Here is a 24,583-nt window from a genome sequence, read left to right as displayed (position 1 = left end):
GTAAATCTGGAGACAGCCTTACCTGTCAACAGTTTAGTCTTCAACATCATTAATCACATCACAGTTGTGTGCTGATTCTGGTCAACAGGTTTTCAGTTGCTTTCACAATTACAAAATACAGACAAATATGGAACACAATCTTTTATTAATAACAGATCACATTTGAACTTTGAAAAGAGTGAAATTAAAAGGTGTATTAAAACATACCCACTCTAAGCAATCTATTTTCTTCAGTAGAAAAAGTATACAACAGGTCGAAATACTATATACACAGTATATCAGTCTAGTCATCAGCCCCTCCAAACATTGTTTTGCAAATTGGTATAATGGTGTTAGAATATGCCATCCAGTTACAGTTCAGTATGAATTTTAGCTTTTGACTTTTGCATTTAAGACAAAACACTGAGCACCTAGTTCAGATTACTGATCTCAGCACACATACAAGGTAGTGGTGTATATGAAAATACAAGTGTTAAGCTTTTACTTCTGCTTACGTATTTTTGGGATCCTGCCTTGTTAATAAGTCTGCCTTACCAGTTTTGAGTACATGGAATTCTGTAATCAATGTCTCCATTAAACAATGTACGTTCTTACACTGAAATGTGTTTATCTATATCTTGAAGAGCTGTTTCCTTGCATTAATTTCAAGCAGATTTGTGTTGTGTTTATTTTACACTGGGGGCTTTCAGCCCAAAATATAGATCACTGCAACAAACCAGGAATCTATGCCTTTTTTCCTTTTTTTTTCTTTTTTTCTTTTTTTTTTTTTTTTTTTTTTGGAGGAAGATAAAAAAGCAGATGTTAGTTCTTAAATTAGTTTGGCACATCAAAAAAAAAAAGCAAGGCGGGGGGGGGAAACCCACAAGCTGCATCCTTCTCTTACAAGCTGCATCCTTCTCTTACAACATACTTGAGAAGGGAATGCCAATATACTGCCAGGGCAGGCACATGCAGAATGACTGATACAGACCACAGCATGGCAGACTCCAGCTCTCAGCCTTACATGTGGCCTTAGTCCACGTGTGTGCTCCCTCGCACATTCAAACACAAATAGCTTCTGCTGGTTGCACCTCAGTCCATCAGCTGACATGGCTGATGAGCAGGGCACTGCACAACTAGAGTAGGCCTTCATGAGTCAAGCTCCAGCAGCCTTCTCACACCAGCTAGCAAGGTAGCAAGTTCTGTACCTTTTCCTTAAGTCTCACTCAACAACACAGCAACCGAGCTCTTACAGCTCTGCTGAGCGAGCTGTAGCAGGGTCTGACATGTGGGCATTTGCATGTCAGCATGTGCCCCATGCTTCAGAAGAACCTCAACTGTTTTTGTGTGCCCTCCTCGTGCAGCCAGATGAAGAGCTGTCAACCCTTCGCTGTCAGAAACATTGATGTTTTCCGAACTGACAAGTTCTTCTGCTACTTCAGAGTGCCCGTTTTCTGCAGCAAGATGTAACGCTGTCCTATTTAAAGGGCCTCTGACTAGAACATTGGCCCTTTCATCTATCAGCAACTTTGTGGTTGCTAAATGGCCACTGCGAGATGCCAAGTGCAGAGCAGTGTATCCTTCTGCTGTTGCTGCCTCAATGTCTGCACCATGTTTAAGGAGTAGCCTCGACGTGCTTGTGTGGCCAGTTTCAGCAGCTATGTGGAGAGCAGTCTGCAAGAGCGCGTTCTGGATGTTGACATTGGACTCCAGGTCTATGAGAAGGCGAGCGACACGGTAGTGTCCTCGTTGAGCGGCCAAGTGTAGCGAGGTCCTTCCATCCACGGTCTGCACATTCACGTTGGCACCCTGTTGTTTGGCCAGAAGCTTTACAATGGGGAGATGACCTTGCCAGGCAGCATAGTGCAGTGGTACCCAGTCATCCTTTCCTTTGATGTTCACATTAACGCCTCTTCTCAGTAAGATGCGCACAATATTCTCTTGGCCATACTGACAGGCTATGTGGATGGGAGCTCTGCCTTCAAAATCTACCTCATTTAAGGATGCATTCTTATCAAGGAGCATTTTGGTGCTGAAATCATCTCCATTTTGGGCAGCAAAGTGAAGAGCAGTCCACTGATCCTCATCTTTGGCATTAACATTGATTTTCCTAGCCATTATCAGCTCCACAATGCTTTTAAATTTCTTCTCAATGGCTATGTGAAGAGGGGTGGATCCTTTCTTGTTGGTGAGGTTAGGGTTAGCATTGTACAGGAGAAGCCATTTGACACATTCTTCTTGACCAGCTTCAACAGCCAAGTGCAAAAGACTGGAGTTCCCATCTAAAACAATATCAACATCTTGAGGCTGAAGGATCTTCATTAGCTTGCTGGTATCTCCAGATAAAATGGCTTCCGTTAGCTTCCTCTTCTGTATGTCTGTAGTACCAATATCTAGATGGATATAAAGAAGAATTTTTTTATTACAAGGGTGGTAAAACACTCGTCCAGGTTGCCCAGTGAGGTGGTAGATGCCCCATCTCTGGAAACACTCAAGGCCAGGCTGGACGGGGCTCTGAGCAACCTGATCTAGTTGAAGATGTTCCTGCTCATTGCAGGTGAGGTTGAACTAGAGAAACATTAATGGTCCTTTCCAACTCAAACTATTCTATTGTTCTACACGAGAGGCTATCGCAGTTTTGATACCCAAACCTTACTTGCCCATGACTAACATATCTGGTCACTTCAGCAATGACTTGACCGCAAAGAAATCCTCCCTCCACATCCCCCACAGTAGTTTCAGAACAATTCCAGGTCAGATTTGGAGCCCCACTTACTCTTACTCTGTTTGTTGTGAAATGAAGAACAATGGGATGCTGTGATTATCTCTGTGCACTAAGCATTGTTTGCCTAATTGGGAAATAGATGCCCATTTTTTGCAGCATTAGGTTGAAAAGGGAGGGGCATGTATGCAACAGCAGAGGTCTTTATTACAATGTTCATGGGGGCCGCTGAGAAGGTGGCCTGAGTCTTTTCAAAAAAGGTGCTCCAACTTGGGCTCAGTGTAACTGAAAAAGCCACAAACTCAGCTGACCTGACTGGACTTTGGCTTTAGAACCACTTCAAGCAGGACACTGGACTAGATGACCTCCCTTCCAATCAACCTTTACACGACTGGTATGACTGGTTCTGTAATCGCTTTGGTGAGAATTCAGGTCATTTCTTTTCAAAAGTAAATGAGATTTATTGTTTCTCTTTAGATCAAGTTTGGGAACCATCTCACTTTTTTGGTTTTTGTGGGTTTTTTTGGTTTTTTTTAAGAACTACCTCCTGTACAGAAATTTGTAGTGCTGACAGCAAGAGAAAGCAAGGATAGCAGTGATTTCCTGACCATTACCTGAATTCTCCCTTTCAAAGGAAAGTGAAAGGGAGCCTCTTGATGAAAAAGCTGAATCTACAGATGAAACTCCTGAAAGCCGCTTGTCACTGGCGGCAAGTTTGGACTCAGAAGAGCTGCGGCTGAGATCCTCAGGGCCTTCCATGGTCTGCGAAATCCCCGAATCCAGCTGGGACAACAACTCTGAGAGACTGTAATCCTTAACTGACGGTAGAGCAGGCTCCTGTTTTGGCTGGGGTAATGCAGACATCACCTTCAAGAGAAGCACACAAGAATTTTACAAAGGCCTCTAAAGTAAACCAAGCATGAGGCCCTACAGGAAGAAACCAAGTTTGTTAGTTTGCAGGTAGCCTTTAAGCACTGTTGCTACTTAATGAAACATATTAATAAGGTTATTGAAAATTTTCAGATGCAGGAGAGTGGCTTTCATCAGTACCCACACAGTCACTAAAGCCGCATGGCTCTTCTGTCTACAGCATTTTTTAAGATCAGTCACACCCACATAGTTCCTGCCTTTATTTCCTAACTGTCCTGCTCTCCCTCAAAACTTAGTCCTGAGCTGGTCCATGCATCTGCTGTCACTTTTGCATTCCAGTCCTTCACCAAGACCCACTTCTATCAGGCAAGAAGGTGCTCAAAAGCAGCAAAGAGAAGGTTGCTTGGGAAGTTACAGGTCACAGAGTAACCTGTTCTTCACAAAACCTAGTGCACTTCATCTAGACACAGAAAGAGAAAATACCTCAGGCTGCTGCTCTGGGGAATTCTTGGTGTCCAGGTCCTGAGTTATCGTCTCTCTTGTTTCATCTTCTGGTTTTTCACAAAGGGCCTCTGTTTCTGAAGTGATTTCTTTGAAGAAAGCAAGAGAAGGTTTTGGGGTTTGTTTTAATAGGAAACTTTTCTGAGATGCCCTGCTGCCATTCTCTATCATTAGAGCTTAATAGCTTTGAGACACTGTGGGAGAAAGACTTAAATTTTCACTATTCCATCTACCACCTCATCAGTAGGTACAAGGGTGTAGCAAATCAAGAAGTGCATAGGGCTGACTAAAGAATTCATGTGCACATTCAGAACAGACTGATGTTACATAGTGGCTACACTGCAGGACTGTAAAATGGGAACCAGTCTACCGCTGACAGACATCAGCTTTTAAAAAGATGGGATCCCTCTTTCCTTCAGTCCCTGTATCTTGTTTAGTCAAGAGCAAAAGGAAGAGGCAAATCTCACCCATTAATGCTAAATGAAGCTACCTGGAGATAGTGCTTGCTACATCCTTCTGCAAATTTGAATTCATAACAGGTGCTTTGGGCAAGTTCAAACCTTTCACCAGACTTGCCTTTTATTGGCAGAGAAACGACAGAACAAATTGTTTTGTTACAAGAAAGCAATTCAGTTTCTCAGCATACAACAGTAAATTTCAATAACCAGGGCATTTCATATGGTGAAAACCACACCAACTCCAGATGGGCATATGATACACACAATCAGAAATGAAGATGATTTCTGGCTAAATGTATTAACTGGTTCAGTATAGGTCTTATTCCTGAAATGTTTACATAACATGGCCATGGTCAGACTTGTCCCCAGATAATCCCTTCCTCCACAGATGAATAAGTGGCCTGTACCATTGTCTCTACCATACAACGTACTCTATTTATTGTCACAGAGGTTCACAGCATTTACTCCAAGATTAACAGAGTCCTGAGCAATAACGTGACTCATAGAATAAATGGGCAGCCAAGTTACAAGGAAATCTTACCTTGAAATGTTGGCCGTTCACCAGGATCATCTTGCCAACATTTTTGCATCAGTTTGATCAAGTTGTTACACGAATGAGGTCTAGATTTGGAAACAGCAGGTAGCTCTGGGCGGTGGCCTTTAACTACTTTTACCATAATATGTAAAATGTTGTTTTCCTCTGTAAAGCAAAAGCGCACAAGTTAAGATCTCCCAGCAAAAGGAATTATTTATCTTTTGTCTAAGAGCATTAACAGTGTGTTAGGTGGAAACCTTGTTTTCATGCATTTTTTTTCTACACTTAGAATGCTTTCTTTTAACAGGGAAGAAGTTAGTCTTATTTTTCCACAATAAAATCATCACAGTAACATCTGCTTCCCATGTATCAATCAAAAACAGTTGTCAGTGAGTGACTGTGTTCTTTTTCCACCCATAAAAGACTTAAACAGCTCCTTGCTGCATCTCTTTGGACATCCATATCTGCTGTAAGAAAACTGAACCCAGCGTTTATATAGACTAGGTACCTGAACTTTTCATAAAGGTGAAGGGAGAACACAAATCAAGCAGTGCAGTAATGTGGCTCTTGACTCTGAAGTCAACCATTGGGCTAAATGTGTTCTCTCACTCGGAGGAAAATTAATAGTACGCTGGAATCTGTTCGAACATGTTTGCTATACATAGCCTAGTCACACACAGGAAAAGTCATAAAGAATAAATAACTGCCTGTTGATCGGTACACTCACTGCGGGGTGGAACAAGGCTTATTCTCACAGACAGCTCTTTTTTTTTAAAGCTCAAATCTGTACCCACAATCTACAAATAAACTACAGGACCTCTCTACAGAGAAGCTGTTTCTGAAAACAGTGCAGTTGGCTGCCAGTTGGCTTTGCTGATCCTCCTTGGCCTCAAACATGCCAGACGTCTGCCCAGGCCACACACTCATCTGGATCTGTACGGCAAATTCCAGCAGAAGCAAAAAGGTACAAACTAGGCCCCCCTGCAGCAATATGGGTTCTTCTTTCACAACGTAGGACAAAGAAGGTCTTGCATTTGTGATCAGAATTTGAGAGCTTAAAAGTGTCTACCATGCAAGACTGTGGTAATTTGGAGGACGTGCATATAATACGGGGCCTGTGAGGCAGAAAGCGCGCTTATCAACAGGAGAAAGGAAAAAAATCCCAACACAAGCCACAAGACATCAAACTTACCTGCAAAAGGCTTCTTCTGTGTAAGAACTCCCCAAACCACGATGGAAAAGCTACGAAGAAATGCAAAAAAATTATTTCTAGAAAAGCTTTATTTTTAAAAACGAACAAACAAACCAACACCGCACAAAACAAAATACTCCAAAACCTCACAGAAATATAAATTATTTTCCTAAGTTCTCTTTCCTTGTCCTTCACTTCTGCATCTAATTCAGCTGATGAACACGGACAGCAAGATGCAGCCACGAACCCTGATTTGAAAGTCTAGTGTTTGCAGGGAGGAACCTTAGGCAGCAAACACAGGGATTTGCTGGAGGCTGTTGAGTTTTTGGTAACATTTACCAACTACTTCATACCAACACTGACAAAATCAGAGAGCCTCAAAGTATTGCCGTAGATTTTATTTAATAATTCTACCCTGCAAGGTAACTTTAAATAAATACATTCTGTTTAGAATATAACGTATTTTAATCCACAGCTATGATTTCCTTTTCTTAATTACCTTACTATGAAAGAAGAACCAAAGACCTAGTGATGAAATCCACTGAAGATAACTAAGAATTTTGTCACAGACTCATAAAGTAGGTCAGGATGTACCTTTTCATGGGGATATTAAAGGTGGGCAGAGTGCCTCCCATGCCAGCTACTAATAAATGTTAGTTTGACTTACATTCAAGACGCAGGAACAGCTGCAGTTTGTTAAAAGACCTCTAGCCTATCAAAACTTTGCAAAAAGCAAAGCAAAAGTGACCTTTTGCAAGATGAGGCTCAAGCTAGCTTGAGGGATTCCATGCTCAATTAGGTTTTATAACCAGAAAAAGAGGGTTCATTTTACAGTATTACTTAAAGTGCTTTTAAGTGTTTCCATAGTTAACTGACCTGTACACATCATGTTTGGTGTCAAAACACCTGTTTTTCTCTTTGATGCGCTCTGGAGGAAGGTATGCAATTGTGCCACATAAGCCGTCCATGCTGATGTCATGGGAATGGGACAAACCATTGCACTTTGCAAGTCCAAAGTCAGAAATCTGCAAAAAATGGAGGGGGAAGAGGGGAAGAGAAGTGCATGCCACCATTAGACTCCAGAGGTGTTAACAAAACATTTTCTATGAAGAATAATAGATATAGCAGGATGACCCAACAAAATATAGCGAGCTGCTGTTCAGAAATACCAAGCTAAGGAAAACATCTCTGGAAACATTACACTTTTTTTTATGGTTAAGCTAAAAAAAAGACAAAAAAAAGACAAAACGCAAGCAGCTTTTTACAAGCAGCGACATGTTAGCCCATTACATAGCAAACACAACAGTCAAGACAATTTATTGAAATTTAAAACTAGTCAAATTTAGCTAGTGCAAACTACTTTAATGTAATTATTGGTCTTGCCACCCCCTTTGCATGCTGTGTTCAAGTGTTCTGAGCACCTGTTTTCAGACCATGAGCTCTCCAATGAGTGCAAGAGAATTCCTCTTTCAGATATTGCTGTTACACTGACCATGCCAACAAGGACTAAGCCTGACACCAGAGGCACTCAGTGTTAAAAAGAACCCAAACCAAAACACACACACACATCAAAACCCACACAGGGAATTCTTTTTGGCAATTAGGAGATACAGCAAGTTGGTGCGGTGACGCAGTGAACACAGCTGAAATGAACAAAACAAGTGACAGCAAGTTTATAAAAAGGAAAACACACCTCCACTTTAATTTGAAGTGTCAAACAAATACGCATTCATTTGCTCTCAAGGGCATACCAGTCATCAAGCGAGCAGATAGACAAGGAATTTCCTTTGTCTTACTTATTTCCCACTGGTCAAAAATGTCTATTATGCTAAGTGGAAATTTCAAGAAAAGTCAAGTCTTTTTGGACCACTCAGCCCACTGACTTTTGTCTACACGTTAGATAAGATTTCTTCCTCCCTCGCCCGACTTTTACATTCTTTTTATCTAATAAATACTCAGGTTTTTCAATGACTCATTCCCCTTTTGATCTTCATAGCTTCTCCTTTGAGAAAGTTCTCCCTCAAAACAACAAGCATAATTTAAAAAAAGCTTTTTTTTTTTTTTAATAGGCTCCAACTTTACACTTTCAGAAGTTTCTGTCTAAAGATACCACAAAGCTGGTCCTAACATGCATCCATTACTGGAAAGGGAGAAAACTACTGCCAGCTTCAGCCTCCTGGAGAACAGGCAGCTACAGAGCCATCGGTCTTCGAATTCTCAGAATATCCCTTTGCCATAAAACAAACAATGCAACCCACACAGCTTCACGAAGAACTTCTCCCAGGGACAAAGAGTTCAACAGAGGCATTCTGAGGAACTAAGTCCTGTACCCTAGTACACAGGTATATCTAACCCATTGGCCATCTGTATCTTAAATCTGTAGAGTAATGTGGAAATGACTTGAGAGGGAAGAAGGATTAAAAAAAAAAAAAAAGGAGGGAAAAAAGCAAAGTCATCTGGAAAAATAGCTTCTTGTGCTTGTAGGACTACACTTTTAGAGGGAGATCGCTGGCCTCCTCAGCAAGCCAGGCACTGGAGCCCAAGAAAGCAATAAGTAGTCAAGAAACCCAGGTTCGCCAGCCAGCTTACCCTGGGAAGAGCTGAATTGACCGCCCCAGGAAGCGCTGCATGAGTTTGGGGTGCTTAGTGCTCCACGGGAGAACAAAAGCACAACCCCAACATCACACAAGCCCGTGGTGTCAGGTTAATAAACGAACCGACTGCTGCAAGCCTGAACAGACCCAACTTGGCGAAGCGCTGCTATCCTTTGATTAATGTGAAGCAGAGGCTTGTATACACCTCAAGAAATCATATGGTACGCAGGCATAATTAAAGTAATACGCCTTCCTCTTTGTCTAAACAATACTGGCTTTCCTACTGTGTAAGTTAAGAAATAAAGATGAAATACAGACAGCACAGTGACACTCCTGTGTTAAGAGCCACCAGCTACGTAGCATGAATCTAAGGCTGGGGCTAAGCACACTAGATAGAAAAGGTCTCAGTCTCAGCCTACAAACCAAGAGACACCTAAGGTGCATAGTGTACCCTCCCCCAGGCTAGCAAGAACTTTGCCTTGTGAACCAACCGTGAAGGACTAGCTTCTATACCAATTAATAGGAAATTCATCTGTAGAGGAGAGCTTCAATCATATTGAATTCTGCAGAAAGTGCTGGAAATTGAAGAATTGTCATCTTCAAGGCTGCAACAAAATAGTAACATTCTGCAGACAGCTTTTGTGGCTTTTACTAATTCCTTTAGGGTCAATTTTCCACACTGCATGGTGTATTTAGTCACGCAGTTTCTTTAAATATCAGTGGGAACTGTGCAGTGGGTGGAAGACACAGCCATTTAATTTACCTATTTTGCCTTTAAATTGCTTGCCAGGTACCTCGTTCTGCAACAGCAGGCACCCTTGCTGGTGAAGGTAGTGAAAGCGGAGCAACCCTCCCCAGTTCTTCCTCCGCATCCCCGCTAGCCCTTGCAGCCCACCCCGGGATCTGCCCTGCCCCATGACCTGACAGAACCCCTAATCTCCCTCCTCACATCAGTTATGTCAGGTGGATCCCATCACGCTTCAAAAGCATGCCTAATATCAGCAGAGTTAAGAGGAGACACGGAGGCGACAGACTGCTTCATGCAAAACACGCGGTGAAGAGGTAGGAAGAAAAGAAAAGAAAACATTGGCCAAAGCCCACACAGACAGTGGGATTGTTCGTGTTCAGACAGCTCGCCTGGGCTCTGCTCTTTAAAGGTCTGCATGAGAACAAACACGTGAGTAGCGACTGCAGAGGGGAGCTGTACGTGTTTTTCCTGCCCACTTCCCAGTAACACCTACTTCACTGAGAAATTTCAAGATCTGAAGATAATTTCTTTCCTTTTTTTTTTTTCAGTTTTGTTTGTTTTAAATTGAGTGTACTGTGCACACAGGCTTTTCTCTACTTCTGTCACACATGGACATTTCCATTCCAGTTTGTAAAAAAAAACTCGCTTGCAAAGTTTTAGATGCTTTAAGTTTGCCGAGCTGTTTTTTTTTGAACATTGTTTTTTTTAAACCAGTAGATATGCTCACGTAACTACAATGGTTACTAAAGTCAGCTACTCCCGAACACTGCAGGGATCCTGCTCCCAGGAACAAAACTGGTGCTTGGAAAGTGCTTTCACTGATGACTCCTGGCAGGCCATCCAGAGGTGTGCATGTAGCTTCTGCTGCTGTATGTCATGTTTCTGCAAATAAGACTCAAGAACCCACTACAACAGACTGAGGGACAGAGTTCACAAAAATATTCTGTTCATCAAATAGATAACAAAGCCATCGGATTAATTTTTAATCGCTGCTGGCATATCTACTGTTTATCTCTGTCCAAAGTCTCCATGCACCTGGATTTTGGGAAAACCACATTTGTCTATGGGGTTTTCAGGTGTTGGGGGTGGGGGGGCTGATCTTGTTTGTTTGTTTTTCTGGGGGTGGGGGAAAGGCTGATTGTTTCAATTTTGTTCTTTAAGAAATGCCAGAAATTTTTAAGAGAATTACGTGAGTCACAGATTTGGACTACTAAAAATTAAGAATGAAAATTAACTCCAAAGTGTAGGCACAACCAGCATCTGCACTTCAAACATAGGTCTTCACTCCAGTGTTTATGAATATCCTTCAGTTAGCTACTAAAAGAGGTCTTTCTTAAACAGACTGTATTTCCATCTTTTTCCAACCTGACCTGAAACCTTAGCTCCTCAAAACCTGTTTTTGGTGTGACATTTTTGGTGTGACATTTTTGGTGTGACACTGTCGAATATCTGTTTCATCCATAACAAATCTGCATTACCATAACAGGGATCGTCTTGTTCCCTGCCCTGTGACACCACCATTAGATCAGAGAATTGATCAAGGTGAAAACCAGCTTTTTTGTTGGGATTAAAGAGCCACAGAACAACAGCCCTGCATAGAAACCTTGATCAGGGGGGTGGGAAACAGGGGGAAAGGACACACAAGACAACAAAGCTTCTTCTCATGTCTAATGACAGGAGAGCATTTGCAGCTGATTAAGAGAAGAGACTGTGTTAACTACATCAGCTTGTCTAATAAAAAGAGACAACCGCTCCTTACCAGCCTGGTCTCTGGGTACATTCTGATAAACGAATTTTCTGTATGACTAGGCTGCTTCTAACCCTACACTTTAGAAATTTTGCCACCCCTTCTTCAGCTGAACCGAATGAAGGTGAAGACCCCAGAGGCAACTTGTCCATGTTTAGTAGGATCACAAGCACAGCACAACACAGCAGCAAACCCCACTCTCTATACTGGTTTTAACTGGAGCACCAGGAAAAAATAATTAATTAATTAATTAACTACATTGAGCTTAAAGTAGTGCACATGTAAGACCAGTTCATCCCGATTCACATCCTCTAAAAGAAAAATCTGGGAGAGGAACAGAACTGGTGGGATATCTCTCTGTGTGTGTGTGTGTGTGTATATGACAAGCTGAGAAGCTGCAAAATCAAGCTGAATAAGAGAAACAAGAACTCTCCCCAAATATATTAAGTTGCAGGCTGACTTCTTTTTAAATACCTGAACAAAAACTAACACTCTTAACCATGAGATATTGAAGATAAGAAACCTGGGAAGCAGCAACTGAGTGAGCACATGGGCATGGTAGCTGGCAACAAGTTAGGGTAGGGAGATCACTGTATTGCAGGGTGTATTCTCCTACTGAGAGCCCTGCAGAGATTACACTGGCACAGGGAACAAGCAAACTAACAGCCCGAGAGGGCAGCGCTGGAATGCGATGTTGCTTCCCCAGCAGCAGCTCCCCACAAGCGACTGCCACATCACAGGGAGCTGAGGGGCACATCCAGAATGCGCACAGAGGGCGGGAGAGCTGAAGAACAAGTTCATAAAACGTGGTCCAGTTAAGTAAAAACTAAATGTTAAAACCTAGATGTTAAGCAGCCCATAAGTATCAGAAGGCTGCAGTTATTGAATGCTAGAGAATGAGGCAGGAAGGATCTTGTTGATATAAATAGAAGCAACAGCTGGAAGTTAAAGAAAAAAAAAATCTGATCCTGGCTCGCAAAGACCATCCAGGTATGGAATAATCCTCCCAAGGAGACCATACTGCTTAAGGCAGCCAAGATGGAGCAGGACACAGAGAGGAAGGGAGCTCCCAGCTGAGGCTCCTGTCAGTACCAAGCACTACCATGGCTTGCAAGTGAGGAGGCATGCAGGTACACAGCCTCCAAAAAACGGCAAAGCCTTATCTGGAGTCATACGTATTACATACATGCATTTAAAAATCACCAAGGACTCCTCCAATATGCCTTTGAAAAAACTAACATCTCTCTCTATCCCTGCTCAGGCTAATCCCATCCTCTTAATCATCCTCCCAAGAACAAAATTCAGCACATGCTTATGTAACACACATGAGACGGCTTTATGATAGAGAGGCACCCACTTGATGATAAGCTCTGTACAACACTGCTGCATTAGTCATCAGCCTCACTTGGGGTTTTTACAGTAAGTGGTGTGCTCGTAAAAGAAGGGCGTGTTTCCATATAACTAACCAGCAATATGGCACAGAAGCATTTCTAATGCACTTGACTGGAAGACTGGCTGTTTCCTGGCTCAAGGGCAAACAGTTTATAAAAGTCCTCCCTGACTGCAAACTCTTCTTCTTTTGCAGTCTGCAACATCTCTTCACTCACCTTAGAATTCTATTAGGGACAGGTCACCTACTAAATTAACACCGACATTTAAAAAGTAAAAACACTTCAATCAGCAGCTCCATTAGCCTTCCAGCAAGAAGGTGGACATTAAATCAAGCTGCAGGGTCTGAAATTTAATTACAAGTTTCACATCACACAAAAAGAAGGTTTGGGGCCACATTTTTAAAGTGAAGGCACCTCACAGAATATGTACATCTCTTATTTTGCATATAGGTTCCTATGTCTGCCTTGCTGCTTGGAGGAGTTTCCAAGATACCTGCAGATGCAAAAGACTGTTGGCTGGAAAAAGGTTTGGATTAGACCAGTCTTTTCTGAACTTAATGGAAATGGCCGGAAGACCTTCACATGTATCACAAACAGAGTGAGTAGCAACAGCTTAGGGATGTCAACAATGACCTCACCAGAAACATATTTTTGTACATTTTGCACTTTGCCCCCTTGTATTTCATCACCACCCAGATACAGGCTATACAGTAAGCAGAATATCAGGCAGCATTTCAACCACCTGAAACAGTGAGAAAAATACAGCCTCCTTATCTTGGCTTGTAGATGAGTCAAGAATTAGGAATTTAAGCAGTTACGCAAGCAAGCACAAACTTTAGGTAAATAAACACTTAGCTAAGGCCTCTCAGCACCAGTGTGTGAGAATATACTTTCAACAGTTCAGATCCTGATGCTATGGTCATAATACCATAGACTGCCTGTAGATGCCTCCTATTCCAGAAAGAAAATCCTTCTAAGAAGTAAAGCACCCAAATGCCTAGTAAAAAGCTGAGACTGTCACAGGTGTGATTTCATTAGAGGCACCTGCTTCTTATGGATCCAACTCTCTCATAACTTCAGAAGAGGTGTTTTAATTTCATTAAAACTTCATTTTTAGAGTGGTCCAGGCCAAAGCTATTTGACCAGTTTGAGGGGGACAGGAAAATGGAGCAGATGGATAATGGCAGTAATTAAAATCTATGACTACTTGTACTGAGTTGATCAGCCAGCCAGCATGATTAATCCTCTAGTTCGAAGGTGAAGAGTTTGGCCACTGATTCAAAACCAAACCAAACCAAAACAGGAAAAATATATATTTCAGTTTCTTTCTTCTCCAGAAGGAAGGATCAGAAAGCAAGCACATCTTCCTTAGTCCAGCTGTCAAAACGGAATGTCCAAAGGAAAGGCCAACAAGTTTTGCTAGTTTATCCTGGAAATGGGTAACAAAAAGAATTTTGTGCTGATACAGCCACAAAAATTGCCTTAAGTGACATCTGGTATGCATAAGGAGTCAGGACAGAGATGCTTCTTCACTGTATATGCTCTGAGCAAATGAAAGAAGAAAATTAGTTGCCTCCAGGAAGGCTTCTCTGGACTTCAGCTGTAAATTAGATTTGGGTATTTAGGGAAGCATACAAAGCCAGAAAGGCCTAAACAGAACCAGGTTGGCACTGGGAGCTGTGGAATTGGCACAGATGATTTAGAGGTTCACACCACCTTTCTCTCCCTGTTCTCATCTGCATCATGACCCTACTGCAAGGAAATTTATAGCAGGACCCATTAGGTCTCAAAACCAGAGTTCACTGCACCAGCACCCTCCTAAAATTTCAGGAGAGTTCTCACAGCTCCCTAACTCCACCTCTATTTATGTACCAAAATGGTGCACAAATCAAGTAGACAAGTTTGGGGATTGGAGTGACTGAGCTGCTGGGCGTTTTTCTAATTCAGAAGGAATGCTGCTTGCTGGTTTCTCTGAGGCCTTTGAGCATTGCAGGAGCCATATAGGAATATCCAAAAGTGGGTCCCTGGTAGGGAGTGCCCAATGCGTACCTTGACATGGTAGTGGGCATCAAGCAGGATGTTTGCAGGCTTGAGGTCCAAGTGGAGCAGTGGAGGGGACATGCAGTGCAGGAAGTTCATACCCACGGCTGTCTCATGGATGATTCGGAAGCGCAGTTCCCAGGGCAGAGGTTCAGAAGCCAGGAGCTTCTCCAGAGACCCCGTTTCCATGTATTCCATGACCAAGCCAACAGGCTCCTTACAGATGCCATAAACAGGGAGGATATAGCGAAACTTAGCCATTTCCATCTTCCTGGCTTCTTCCAGTAATTCCATGCGCTCCCTGGGTAGAAGAGAACAGATAGTGAAGGATAGAGTAGCTGTTTCTCCCCCCACCCAGATATGCACAAAATGTTTCTTATGAAGCTGAACACCACATTTCATGCTCCTTGCTTTCACGACCACGCTACACCTCATCAGCCTGTGCTCCAGTCATTTTTCCACATTTACTAACTTTGTTTTGTGCTTCTAACGGTGGGCAGCTCGCAGCTGCTGAGCCACAGACAAGTTGTATACTTCCAACACTGCAAAAATCCCTAGCATTAAGCCCGTCGCCCCGCTTTGATGTTTATGCTGTGCTGTTCAGACTGAGGACGATACATGTAGTGCCTAGATTTACCACCACTGCAACTCCTTGGGCTAAAGTCATTAACTTTTTGTGAGTCATAAGACTGCGTTAATTAGGAGCGAGCACAGACAGCATTGCTTTAGCAGCCCCACTGCACAGGCTGCCAATGCACAGACTCAGGCCTGGGAAGAGGAACCCCTGACACCCACCATTTAGGGGAACAATCTTCTCACTGTAGCTGGGGAGACACAGCAAAAGCCTCCTTGTCCTCAAAACTCAGCCTTGGCAACTTCAATGCTCACTTAGCTCCAGCGGATGCTGAAAATTCCCGCCATGCCATTTTTGGTGATGTAACAGGCCCAGCACCTGCACATGTAATGAGCATCCCTGGGTTGTTTACAGGTCACTTTAGCCTGGCCCTGCAGAGCATTAAGTGTTACTCAGCCCAAGCTGCAGCCTCCCAGGCCAAGACCCTTAATTTCCACACCTCGTGCACGTCCAAGCTGCCGGGGGTCAAGTTTAAAAGAGGAAACAGAGGTCCTGTCCCCAGGCCAACTGTGCCCCCATAGAGGAGCCACATGCGATAGGTGACAACAGTTTCAGTCCATCAAAAGCTGCGTTATCAGTGACAATGGGCAGTACCCAGAGCAGCTTTGGGCCACAGGTACTGATGCATTACTGTTGCTTCCACCCACTAGTTCACAACTGAGGACACAGGGAGGTCACATAGATAATATTCCCTGAACAAGCCCTCTTTTATTACACTTCGTCTCTTGTAATCTACCCAAGGCATGTACACTATTTAATGGAGAACAGTACCTGAAGTAATAGGACAAAGCTTTAACACAGACCCATAGTAACGAAAGAAAAAAACCCACATTGCTTTGACATGCTCCTGCTGCACCCAAGCGTTTTGAGACCACCAGCTCTCCTGGAAGACATCAGGGTTTACATACAAAAGCTCAGCAAGCCACATTCACAGCAGCCACAACAACTGACAGAAGAAAGACGCTGACACCCCTCTGCAAGGGAGAAAGCTCCGTCTTGCCTGCCCTCTTCACCAGACCCCAACAACTCTGGAAAACACCTGGGGACTGATCCTGATCCGGTCACAGTTTGTGCCCTGTGCCACTAACAAATTATACTGTCTCACACCACTATCTGCTCAAACATGCCTTTAAAAAAAGAAAATAAATAAATAAATAAATAAATAAATAAATAAATAAATAAACTGACACCATCTAGAAGCACTCTCACGTTTCTTAAAAGAGAAACACCCAGTCCAACCTTAATGCTGTTAAGTCTTCCCTTCCCATGTGTTCCCCCAATGCCCGGGTGACGCAGAGGACAGCACACACCGCACACACTGCCCACACTGAAGCACAGCCTGCAAGGGACCCTCAGTGCTCCCACGTGGGAGTGATTTCAGGACTTGACATTTAGCCCTTAGACCCCGCATTAGGACACTCCCATGACCCCATCCATCCCCTTACCCACTACTTCGCCTGCTGTGGGAAGCATAGAGCTGATATTCACCCAGACAAGGCTGGAAACACTGCCTGCTCCTCACTGGCTGTAGCAGCCTACAATAACCCCATGCAGTTCACATTTCATGCTAGGGGCGAGTCTAGCCTAGCAAGAAGAGGCAGATCCATCTCAGAGGCAAGATCAGGCTGAAAAAAAAAGTTTAAGAAGGACATACACATTGGGAGTTTAAAAAAAAAAGGAAAAAATATAAGGGAAATCTCTTCTCTCTATTAACCATGTTGGCTCCTGCTGCTCTGTACAGCAACTTTCTTGTGAAATAATTGCCTTTGTAGACAAGTACCCAGTTTGCTCTTTGGCACGCTGGAAGGGAGCGCCTATGAATAACACAACCAACTCCTTGCCTCCAAGCCACATGCATAGCCAGCATAATTCACCAGGCCTCGGCAGGCTGAGCTCTGGAGTCAGGGATGTAAAATACCTGTCTGAGCCCTCCAAGGCAAGGCAAGAACCCAGCAACAGCTAAAGCCTAACAAGAACCACTAGAATCCAAGGGACAGAGTTCCCAGGCTAACGACGGCCTCAGAGAGCATTACCAATATCTCAGAGATTGGCTGCTCAAAATGGGGCATTTTGCCTACAAAGAGAGAACTTCCAATTAAAAAAAAAAATAAAAAAAGAAAAAAAATAGCTCCCTTTCTGTTCAGACCAAACGCAGTTAGTTGAGTGAATTAACTAAGTAACAGACAAGTGCCCTTTATCTAATTTGCCTGTTTAAATAAAACCTCCATACAACAATTGCCACCTTTAGCATCTTCCCATACCCAGGGTGTTCAAAAGTGAATCAGCCAATGATGTGGCTTAGCCTGGGAAATACGTGAGTTTTCAAATACAGGTCCTTGTCACTTTCAGAAAACAGAAAAGGAAAAGAGACAAAAGAAATAAAGAGACAAAATACAACTCAGTCATCAGCCAAGTGCTGGAGTGCAACTTGTATTAATTGCGTTAACACAAACAGATTGTTTAACTAAGGTCTCCTCCATCAGTCAAAGATGAAAGGTTTGTCCTTTCCCTTTTCCCTTAGTGCAAGGTGCTACTGGGGCCCATCACAGTCTTAGTTGTTCTCATCACACCCATCACTTCAATACACAAATGCCAATGCCGCAAGGAAGGATGCTGTAGGTATCCTTCAAGTTCATACTTAACAGATCAAAGTATGGGATGGGGTGGGTTATGATGCTCAGTTACTCCTAGTGCCTAGAAATCATTCTGCGCTGTCACCAAGAAACACTCCACTACAAGGTGAAGGAAAAGAAAAAGCTCCTTACAAGGTTTCTCAGTCAAGAGGCATGAGACAAGCCCCTGTTATAATGGAGTTTCTTATTTAATACCTACACAATTAAAGAGTCAGAGTTATCTTCTCTAAGCACCTTGGCTCCATTCCCCTCCCCCCTCCAGTAATTTATCTCAACATTAGGATAATAAAAATTAAAATAAGAAAAATAAAAAGCTTGCACATAGGACAGCTGAGCTCATGTAAATGACAGGATGCATACTCTTTCACTTGTAATAGTGTTAGAAGACAGGGAACACACACATCAAGATACTATTAACTGGGTTCACTGCTAAATAGCATCTCTCTCAGAGAAGAAGTCAATGACAGATCAGACATTTTCAAAGCAATCAGAAATACTGCATGAATGGGGGACCTCTCACAACCCCGAAACAGCTGTCTGCTTCTGCTCAAAGTCAGACCCCAAACAGAGAGGGTGCACTCTTTGGGTTCTCCTGGAGAGACAAGGGACTTACTCCTGCCCACCACCTCACTCCCCAGGGACAAGAGCCCAACCCTTGTACCACAAACCCTGCCACAAGAACAGCAAGAATTACAACTATATCCACATTTGCATGTACCCAATCTTTATGCCCTAAAGATAACACCGTGTTATAAAAACACAACTTTAAATTCACAAGGCAGCGCTTGCAGTTTTATATTCCCCCACCACTACCATCACATTTCCCTAACAGAGTCTGAGGCAGAGCAGTTAAAATTGCTGCAGAGAGACTCAAGAAGCCCTGAAAACCTGCAATAAGGCCATTTGTGTGAACCACCTCCAGACACAGAGCAGCCAGGGTTCTCCCAGCCCAGGGGAGATCCACTCCTGCACAGCCACACTTCTCTCCAGTGCAGAAAGCAAGTTACCTCTTTACAAACTGCTGGCAGTGAAGATGGGGTCCAAATAAATTCAACACCCTGTAATTTTTTCAGAAACTCTTGCATCTGCATCAATGCATAAATACAGCTTTAATGACCTTCACACTGCTGATCCTTAGAGAGGAACATGAATGAGAGAAGAATAGAAAAACCACTGCATGGTCAGGATAGAATATGGGGGAAGTGGGGGGAGAGGGACACAAACAAACGAACAAACAAACACAACAAAAAAACAAAACAAAAAAAACAAAACCAAACCTTCTTTCAGGTTAACACGGATCTCAGCCTTGCTGACAGGTCTTTGCTGCACAGCCCTGGTGCGAGAGGACTGCAGGTTAACCCAGACAGCTAGACTCACCTTTATTCTTTAAGGAGCACCAGGTGAGTATTAAGTTGTACCTACACATCCAGAGACCACCAGAACAGATGTTCATTCACCTTCATCACCTAAATAAACGCAGCATCTGCTAACAGCAAGGCATTTCTAAAATCTCCTGAATTTCTAAATTCTACTCCATTCCTGAATCCAGGTCCTGCAGAGGGAGGTACTTGCAGGGCTTTGCTCATTTTCTATGTTCCAATCAAGAAGGCAGACCTTTCCACCTCCACACGCTGTAGTCGCCCCCATGGGCTAACACCTCCAGAAAAGAGCCCTCTCTGGGAACCGTTACATCCTTCATACTCCTTAAAGTCTGCACGTTCTGTTCAGCTATGAGAAATCCACGAAAGCTTCCAGGTTATTCTGTGAGCTCACTGTCCTTTTTCTCCAGACCGTATCTCCATTCTGGCCAACGGCGGTAAAGAGAAAAGACTTTGCGCCCTCCACTGCAAGTCCTGGGGGAGAGGCTACTCCACCTTTCTGGTTCGTACTCTCTTTTCTTCAGGCTTACACTGAACTTTCCCATCTTGGGAACATCTTGAGTCACATGCGGGAAATGTGATCTCAGAAGACAGAAAGTGGGAGCAAATAAGGTGTGAGGAATGGAATTTGGCTCGATCGCCTGAGAGGGCTTAGGCTTCAAGGGAAAAAACTTCTGGCTGTACATTCAGTTTTTCTTCTGCTTGAGGCCACTTGGCTCTACGCTGTGATAATTGCCAAGGGAATTACTTCGAATCTCTTACTGTCTGCAGAAACACAGTAAGAGAGACTACAGAGTATTACCACCACCGAGCCATTACAAACAGGGTTTTAATGTGGTACCAAATAAATAAATAAATAAAAGCGCCTGTGTTTTTCAGTTAATGTTTCAAATACCACTGATAGTTCTTCTAACTCTCCTGCTTCACAGGACTGAAAAAAAAATGGCTAGTCAAGTTAACCTCCTGGATTAACAATCTAATTACAAAGGCTTGTTTCAACCTGTGAACTACAGAGGAAGTGCTTTATTTTGTTTGTGCCCACCACCCCACCCCACCATTTAAGTGACACAAGTTTTCGGTGAAAAGTCTCTTTGGGGATCAGGGATGCAGTGTCACCAGCTACTGAAAGGGGCTTGGTAGAGCAGCCTAGAACCAAAGGAGAAGCGTATACAAATTCATCTTAGCCTTGATTTTGCAGGAACAGCCTTTTTAAAGCCCAGGGACCCTCCAACTTATAATTAATGCTCCCCCTAAGCATCCAAAGCACAAATTCTGCAGCAAAACGAATTAATGTTTCAAAGATTGGACTGTTAAAATTAACCAGGAGCTGCAGAACTCCTACACCCTCAAAGTTCCCAAATTCTAAAAGTGGTCTTTGTTTATGGCACTATGTATTCATATGGTCTCCCCAGCACACCTCATAGCTACTGAGGGACAGGTGGTTCTCTTAACATACAGATTTAGTAGCAACTCTCAAAAGCAATTGTTCAAATTACAATAGGTGGCAGCATCCTTCATCTCTGACTGTAAATGAATTTTGGAGTAAATTTCTAAATTCGTTCTTGAAGTGAAAAGTATAACAAAAGTACTACCTTATTTTAAAGAGATGCTTTAATTTCAACTGCAAGATTAGTCAGCTACAATACAATTTTGATTAGAACCCGATGAGCATCATATCTACTTTAAAGTTTTAATGGCAGGAGGGCTTGCAGGTTAATCCAATAAAACACCCTGTGCAATTTTGAGGTATTTTCCATTTTACTCACAGGTAGCAGGTATCCTATACATAAAATCTCCCTCTCACATTTTAATCAAGAAACATTTTAATCTTATTTACTATGCTATATAAGCCATGCCTATGGCAAAGTCAACAATTCAGACAATGGGCAAGATGCCCCTCTACCCTAGTCATCTTGCAGGAGATGAGCTTACAAATGTTTTCAGTCTTGAGCCAATTTTTCCCCTCCTCCTGCAGGAACTGCAGCAAGTGAAAACTTTTGTGATCGAACTAACCCACATCTCAAAAAATGAACTGCAGAATCAGCTTATGAGTTGGCAGACATCCCAGAGATCAAGGTGGAGCTGGAAAAGCTCCATGAATGTGACTTGGCCATGTTTCCCCCCCTTCCACGCAGACACCAACCTACCGGGAAATCACTACCATCCCTCAAAGCAGGCTGCATAGATCGTTGTTTTCAAAGACCTGATAGGCTTCCTTTTCTAGGAAAGCAGAGCCGCACTAGATAGGCCCCCATCACACGCAGACCAAGCGAGAACAGTGTAGTTGACCATCTTCCACCATGGGCCTCAGCTAGCCACAGTGGGCAAGAGAGCTGGAGGGGGTTCTGCCCATGTGGTGTCTTTACCTGCAATACAATACAGCTCCACACTGGACTACCTAGCAAGGATTCATCCTGGTCAGACACAGGGAGAAGCAATGGCCCTGAAGCAATGCTGGAGAACATATTTCCCAGCACATCTCCTTTCAGCACCCACTCCCGAAAGACAGCACAGCCTATATCCCAACACGCCCCATGCTGGGCCCGCTGCTCACCCCACCAGCATCTAGCACACAGGAGTCACAATAAATGCATCTACAAATGCAAGCCAAAGGGCTGACTTTTCTCAAGGTAAGGAGCTTACTGGAGTGAGACACAACAGGCCTGAGAAACCCCTGGATTCCATTCGGCATTCCCGCACCTCCTGCACTTCCCATTCAGGACTGCCTTCGATGACCTTTGGAGCTGCAGCAGGCGTAAACGCTTCAGCACAAGCCAATACATGCACGACCAGGGCAGGGCAAAATACTTTCCGAATGGCTCCAAGGGAATAGGCAAGAGCTACAGTGCAGCCGTGCGGTGGCTTTTTCCAAACTGCTACGAGTGGCAAAGCAACAGAGCTTATTCTTTAAGCAAAGCCAGCCCCATTATGTACGAATTAACTAAAGGTGTCAGTCCAAGCTTTGCTTAAGTGTGGCAAAGGCCACGTTTGACTAGGAAATATTTAATTGCGCAGCTCTCTTCGCTGTGTTTAGTCAGACCTTCATACTCGTTGCTGTTGGTAAACACAGCTGAGATGGGCTGCAGCTACAGCTCTTCAGCTGTGTAGTCGTGGGGCTGAGTTGTTCTGGTTTGTTCAAGTACATTTCCCAAGATCTGGGCTATGTGGCTTGGTTTGTTTCCTAGGCAGGGCTGGAGAGGGGGGGCCCTCAGTCGCCCCGAGGCTCCCCAGCTGTGCGAGCCTCTGGGCGACTGAGGGCTCCGGGGTGTCCGGAGAGGGTCGCTGCTGCGGGTAGAGCCGCTTTCCCCCCGTTCCCTCCCTCCCCATCACTTCTTACTTCTCATCCACATGGAGGCTGGGCGAACACTTGATGGCGAGCCAGGTCTTCCAGTGGAGGTGGCGCACCTTGTACACCTGCCCGAACCCCCCCGAGCCGATCTTCTCCCAGCTGCCGAATTCGCTCTCCTCGAAGGTTTTCAGCAATCCCATGGTCCACGGGGAACCGCTCTCCCGTGCCATCCTGCTGCTGCGGCTGCTCCTCGGCCGCCGCCCGGCACCGCGGTGCGCAGCGCCGCCGCCACCGCCCGTCCAGGTGAGTCAGGTGTGACGGGAGGGGGGGGAACGGGGGTGGCGTCACTTCCTGGGCCGGGCCCGCCCCCCTGTCTCGTCCCGTCCCGTCCCGTTCCGTCCCGTCCCGTCCCGTCCCCACCGCCGCGGGGAGCTGAGCGCTACGGGCGCGAATGGGGAGCGGTCGTGGTTCGGTCCCGGTTGCCGGTACCCAGGTCCCGCTTCCAGGCGTAGCGCCCTCCTTGGCCCCTCGGAGGCGGCCAAAATGTCCCCAGGGCCCGGGTGACGCTTGGTGTCCAGCTCCTGCTTCTCCTGGCAGCTACAAAGGACAGACCCCCGCCGTCGGGGGCGCTCTCCGGCGGCCCCTCTTCTCAGCCCGGAGAGCTGGGGCAGCTCCCGGGTGGCAGCAGCCCCGAAGGCCGGCAGTGGGGGTGCAGCACGCGTGTCCTAAAGCTCCTGGGGCCAAAGCGATGGGCCAGGAGGGGAGCGCTGCGTGCGCTGTCGAGCTGTGACTATTAAGCTATTAAATAAAGTGGAGGGAAGCACCAGCAGCTGCATTCCTTCTTTTTTTTTTCCTAGGCAGGAGCCCCAATGGGCTGCGTCCCTCCGGCAAAGGAGCACAAACCCTTCATCTGTGCATCCTGCTCGGGTCTGAGAGGCTCAGGCCAGCCTGCTCCCAGTAACAGAGGCCAGAGTCTGCCCAGGGACACTCCGAAGGAGTTTTAGGCTCTGGGAAACTGTACTGCCAACAACTGATGCGTCTCTCGGTTTTAGTGGTCCCTGAGAGTAGGAGCTTTGATGATCCCAGCGGCAGATTTCAGTGTCTAAATCTTCCTGTGGATCTAATTGTAGGTACCACAGGACTCAGACCAATGGATAAAGAGTCTTACTCTGGTACTGAGATGCTGCAGTTGGAAGGAAGGAGTCTGCAATCTTTGGTATGCAACGTGACAGTAAAGAGGCTGTTCGATCTGCACCCTGACCTTCACACCTATCACATGTCTAAAGGTTAATAAAGCTCGTGTGTGTTTGTTATAATGAATATCAGACTCAAGTTGGTTGTTCTAGGCAGTTAGTGTACGATCATTTTATCTCGGCAGTAAGGCAACAGATAGAGGACAATGTGTTTTAAAGCTGGGATAATGGCAGTAGTTAGCCTTGTCTTTGCAAAGCTCCATTTAAAAAGAAATCTATGGAGACAATTACCTTCAGAAGATGTGTGACATCAATCTGTTCTCAGGGCTTTATTCCACACAGACTTGTTCATGCTTAATTCACGCCAGATTAAACTAAACAATTGCTTACTCTGAATGAGAACATCTATGTATAAATAAATCAGGAATAAGAAATAGCTATTTGTAGAGACAAACCCTTAGGTCACCTGTATCGCCTAACAATACACCTCTATCTGACCTCCTCTTCCTGGCTGTCATCCTAACTTGTTCCTTGCTTTGATTTGGGACTTCAGCTGTAACTGGATCAGGGTGCAGAGCTCTGTCAAGGAGCTCCACTTAAGTTGAAGTGATTTGGAGAACAAGGGCCTTGGACACGGTATCTTCTGGAGGTGTGCATGACTTTGTTCCAAATAGCACA

The 24,583-nt window shown here is 44.4% G+C and overlaps 1 protein-coding gene across 1 annotated transcript; it reads right to left on the bottom strand.

Annotated features, from left to right (window-relative positions):
- Positions 1–1,194: 1,194 nt before the first annotated feature.
- RIPK4 (receptor interacting serine/threonine kinase 4) lies at positions 1,195–23,019 on the bottom strand (the record flags this gene model as incomplete). The annotated part of the gene is made up of 8 exons (XM_080363642.1): positions 22,761–23,019; positions 14,787–15,078; positions 7,134–7,282; positions 6,258–6,307; positions 5,072–5,230; positions 4,055–4,161; positions 3,316–3,568; positions 1,195–2,372 (listed from the first exon to the last, which is right to left on the bottom strand). The coding sequence occupies exons 1-8, from the start codon at positions 22,940–22,942 to the stop codon at positions 1,195–1,197; spliced, it is 2,370 nt and encodes a 789-aa protein (XP_080219768.1). The 5' UTR covers positions 22,943–23,019.
- Positions 23,020–24,583: the final 1,564 nt, after the last annotated feature.

The sequence above is a fragment of the Nesoenas mayeri genome (genome assembly GCF_963082525.1).
Source record: "Nesoenas mayeri genome assembly, chromosome: 1".
Taxonomy (NCBI): domain Eukaryota; kingdom Metazoa; phylum Chordata; class Aves; order Columbiformes; family Columbidae; genus Nesoenas; species Nesoenas mayeri.
Note: the sequence above shows the minus strand (reverse complement) of the source record. Positions and strands in the feature narration are given on the sequence as shown.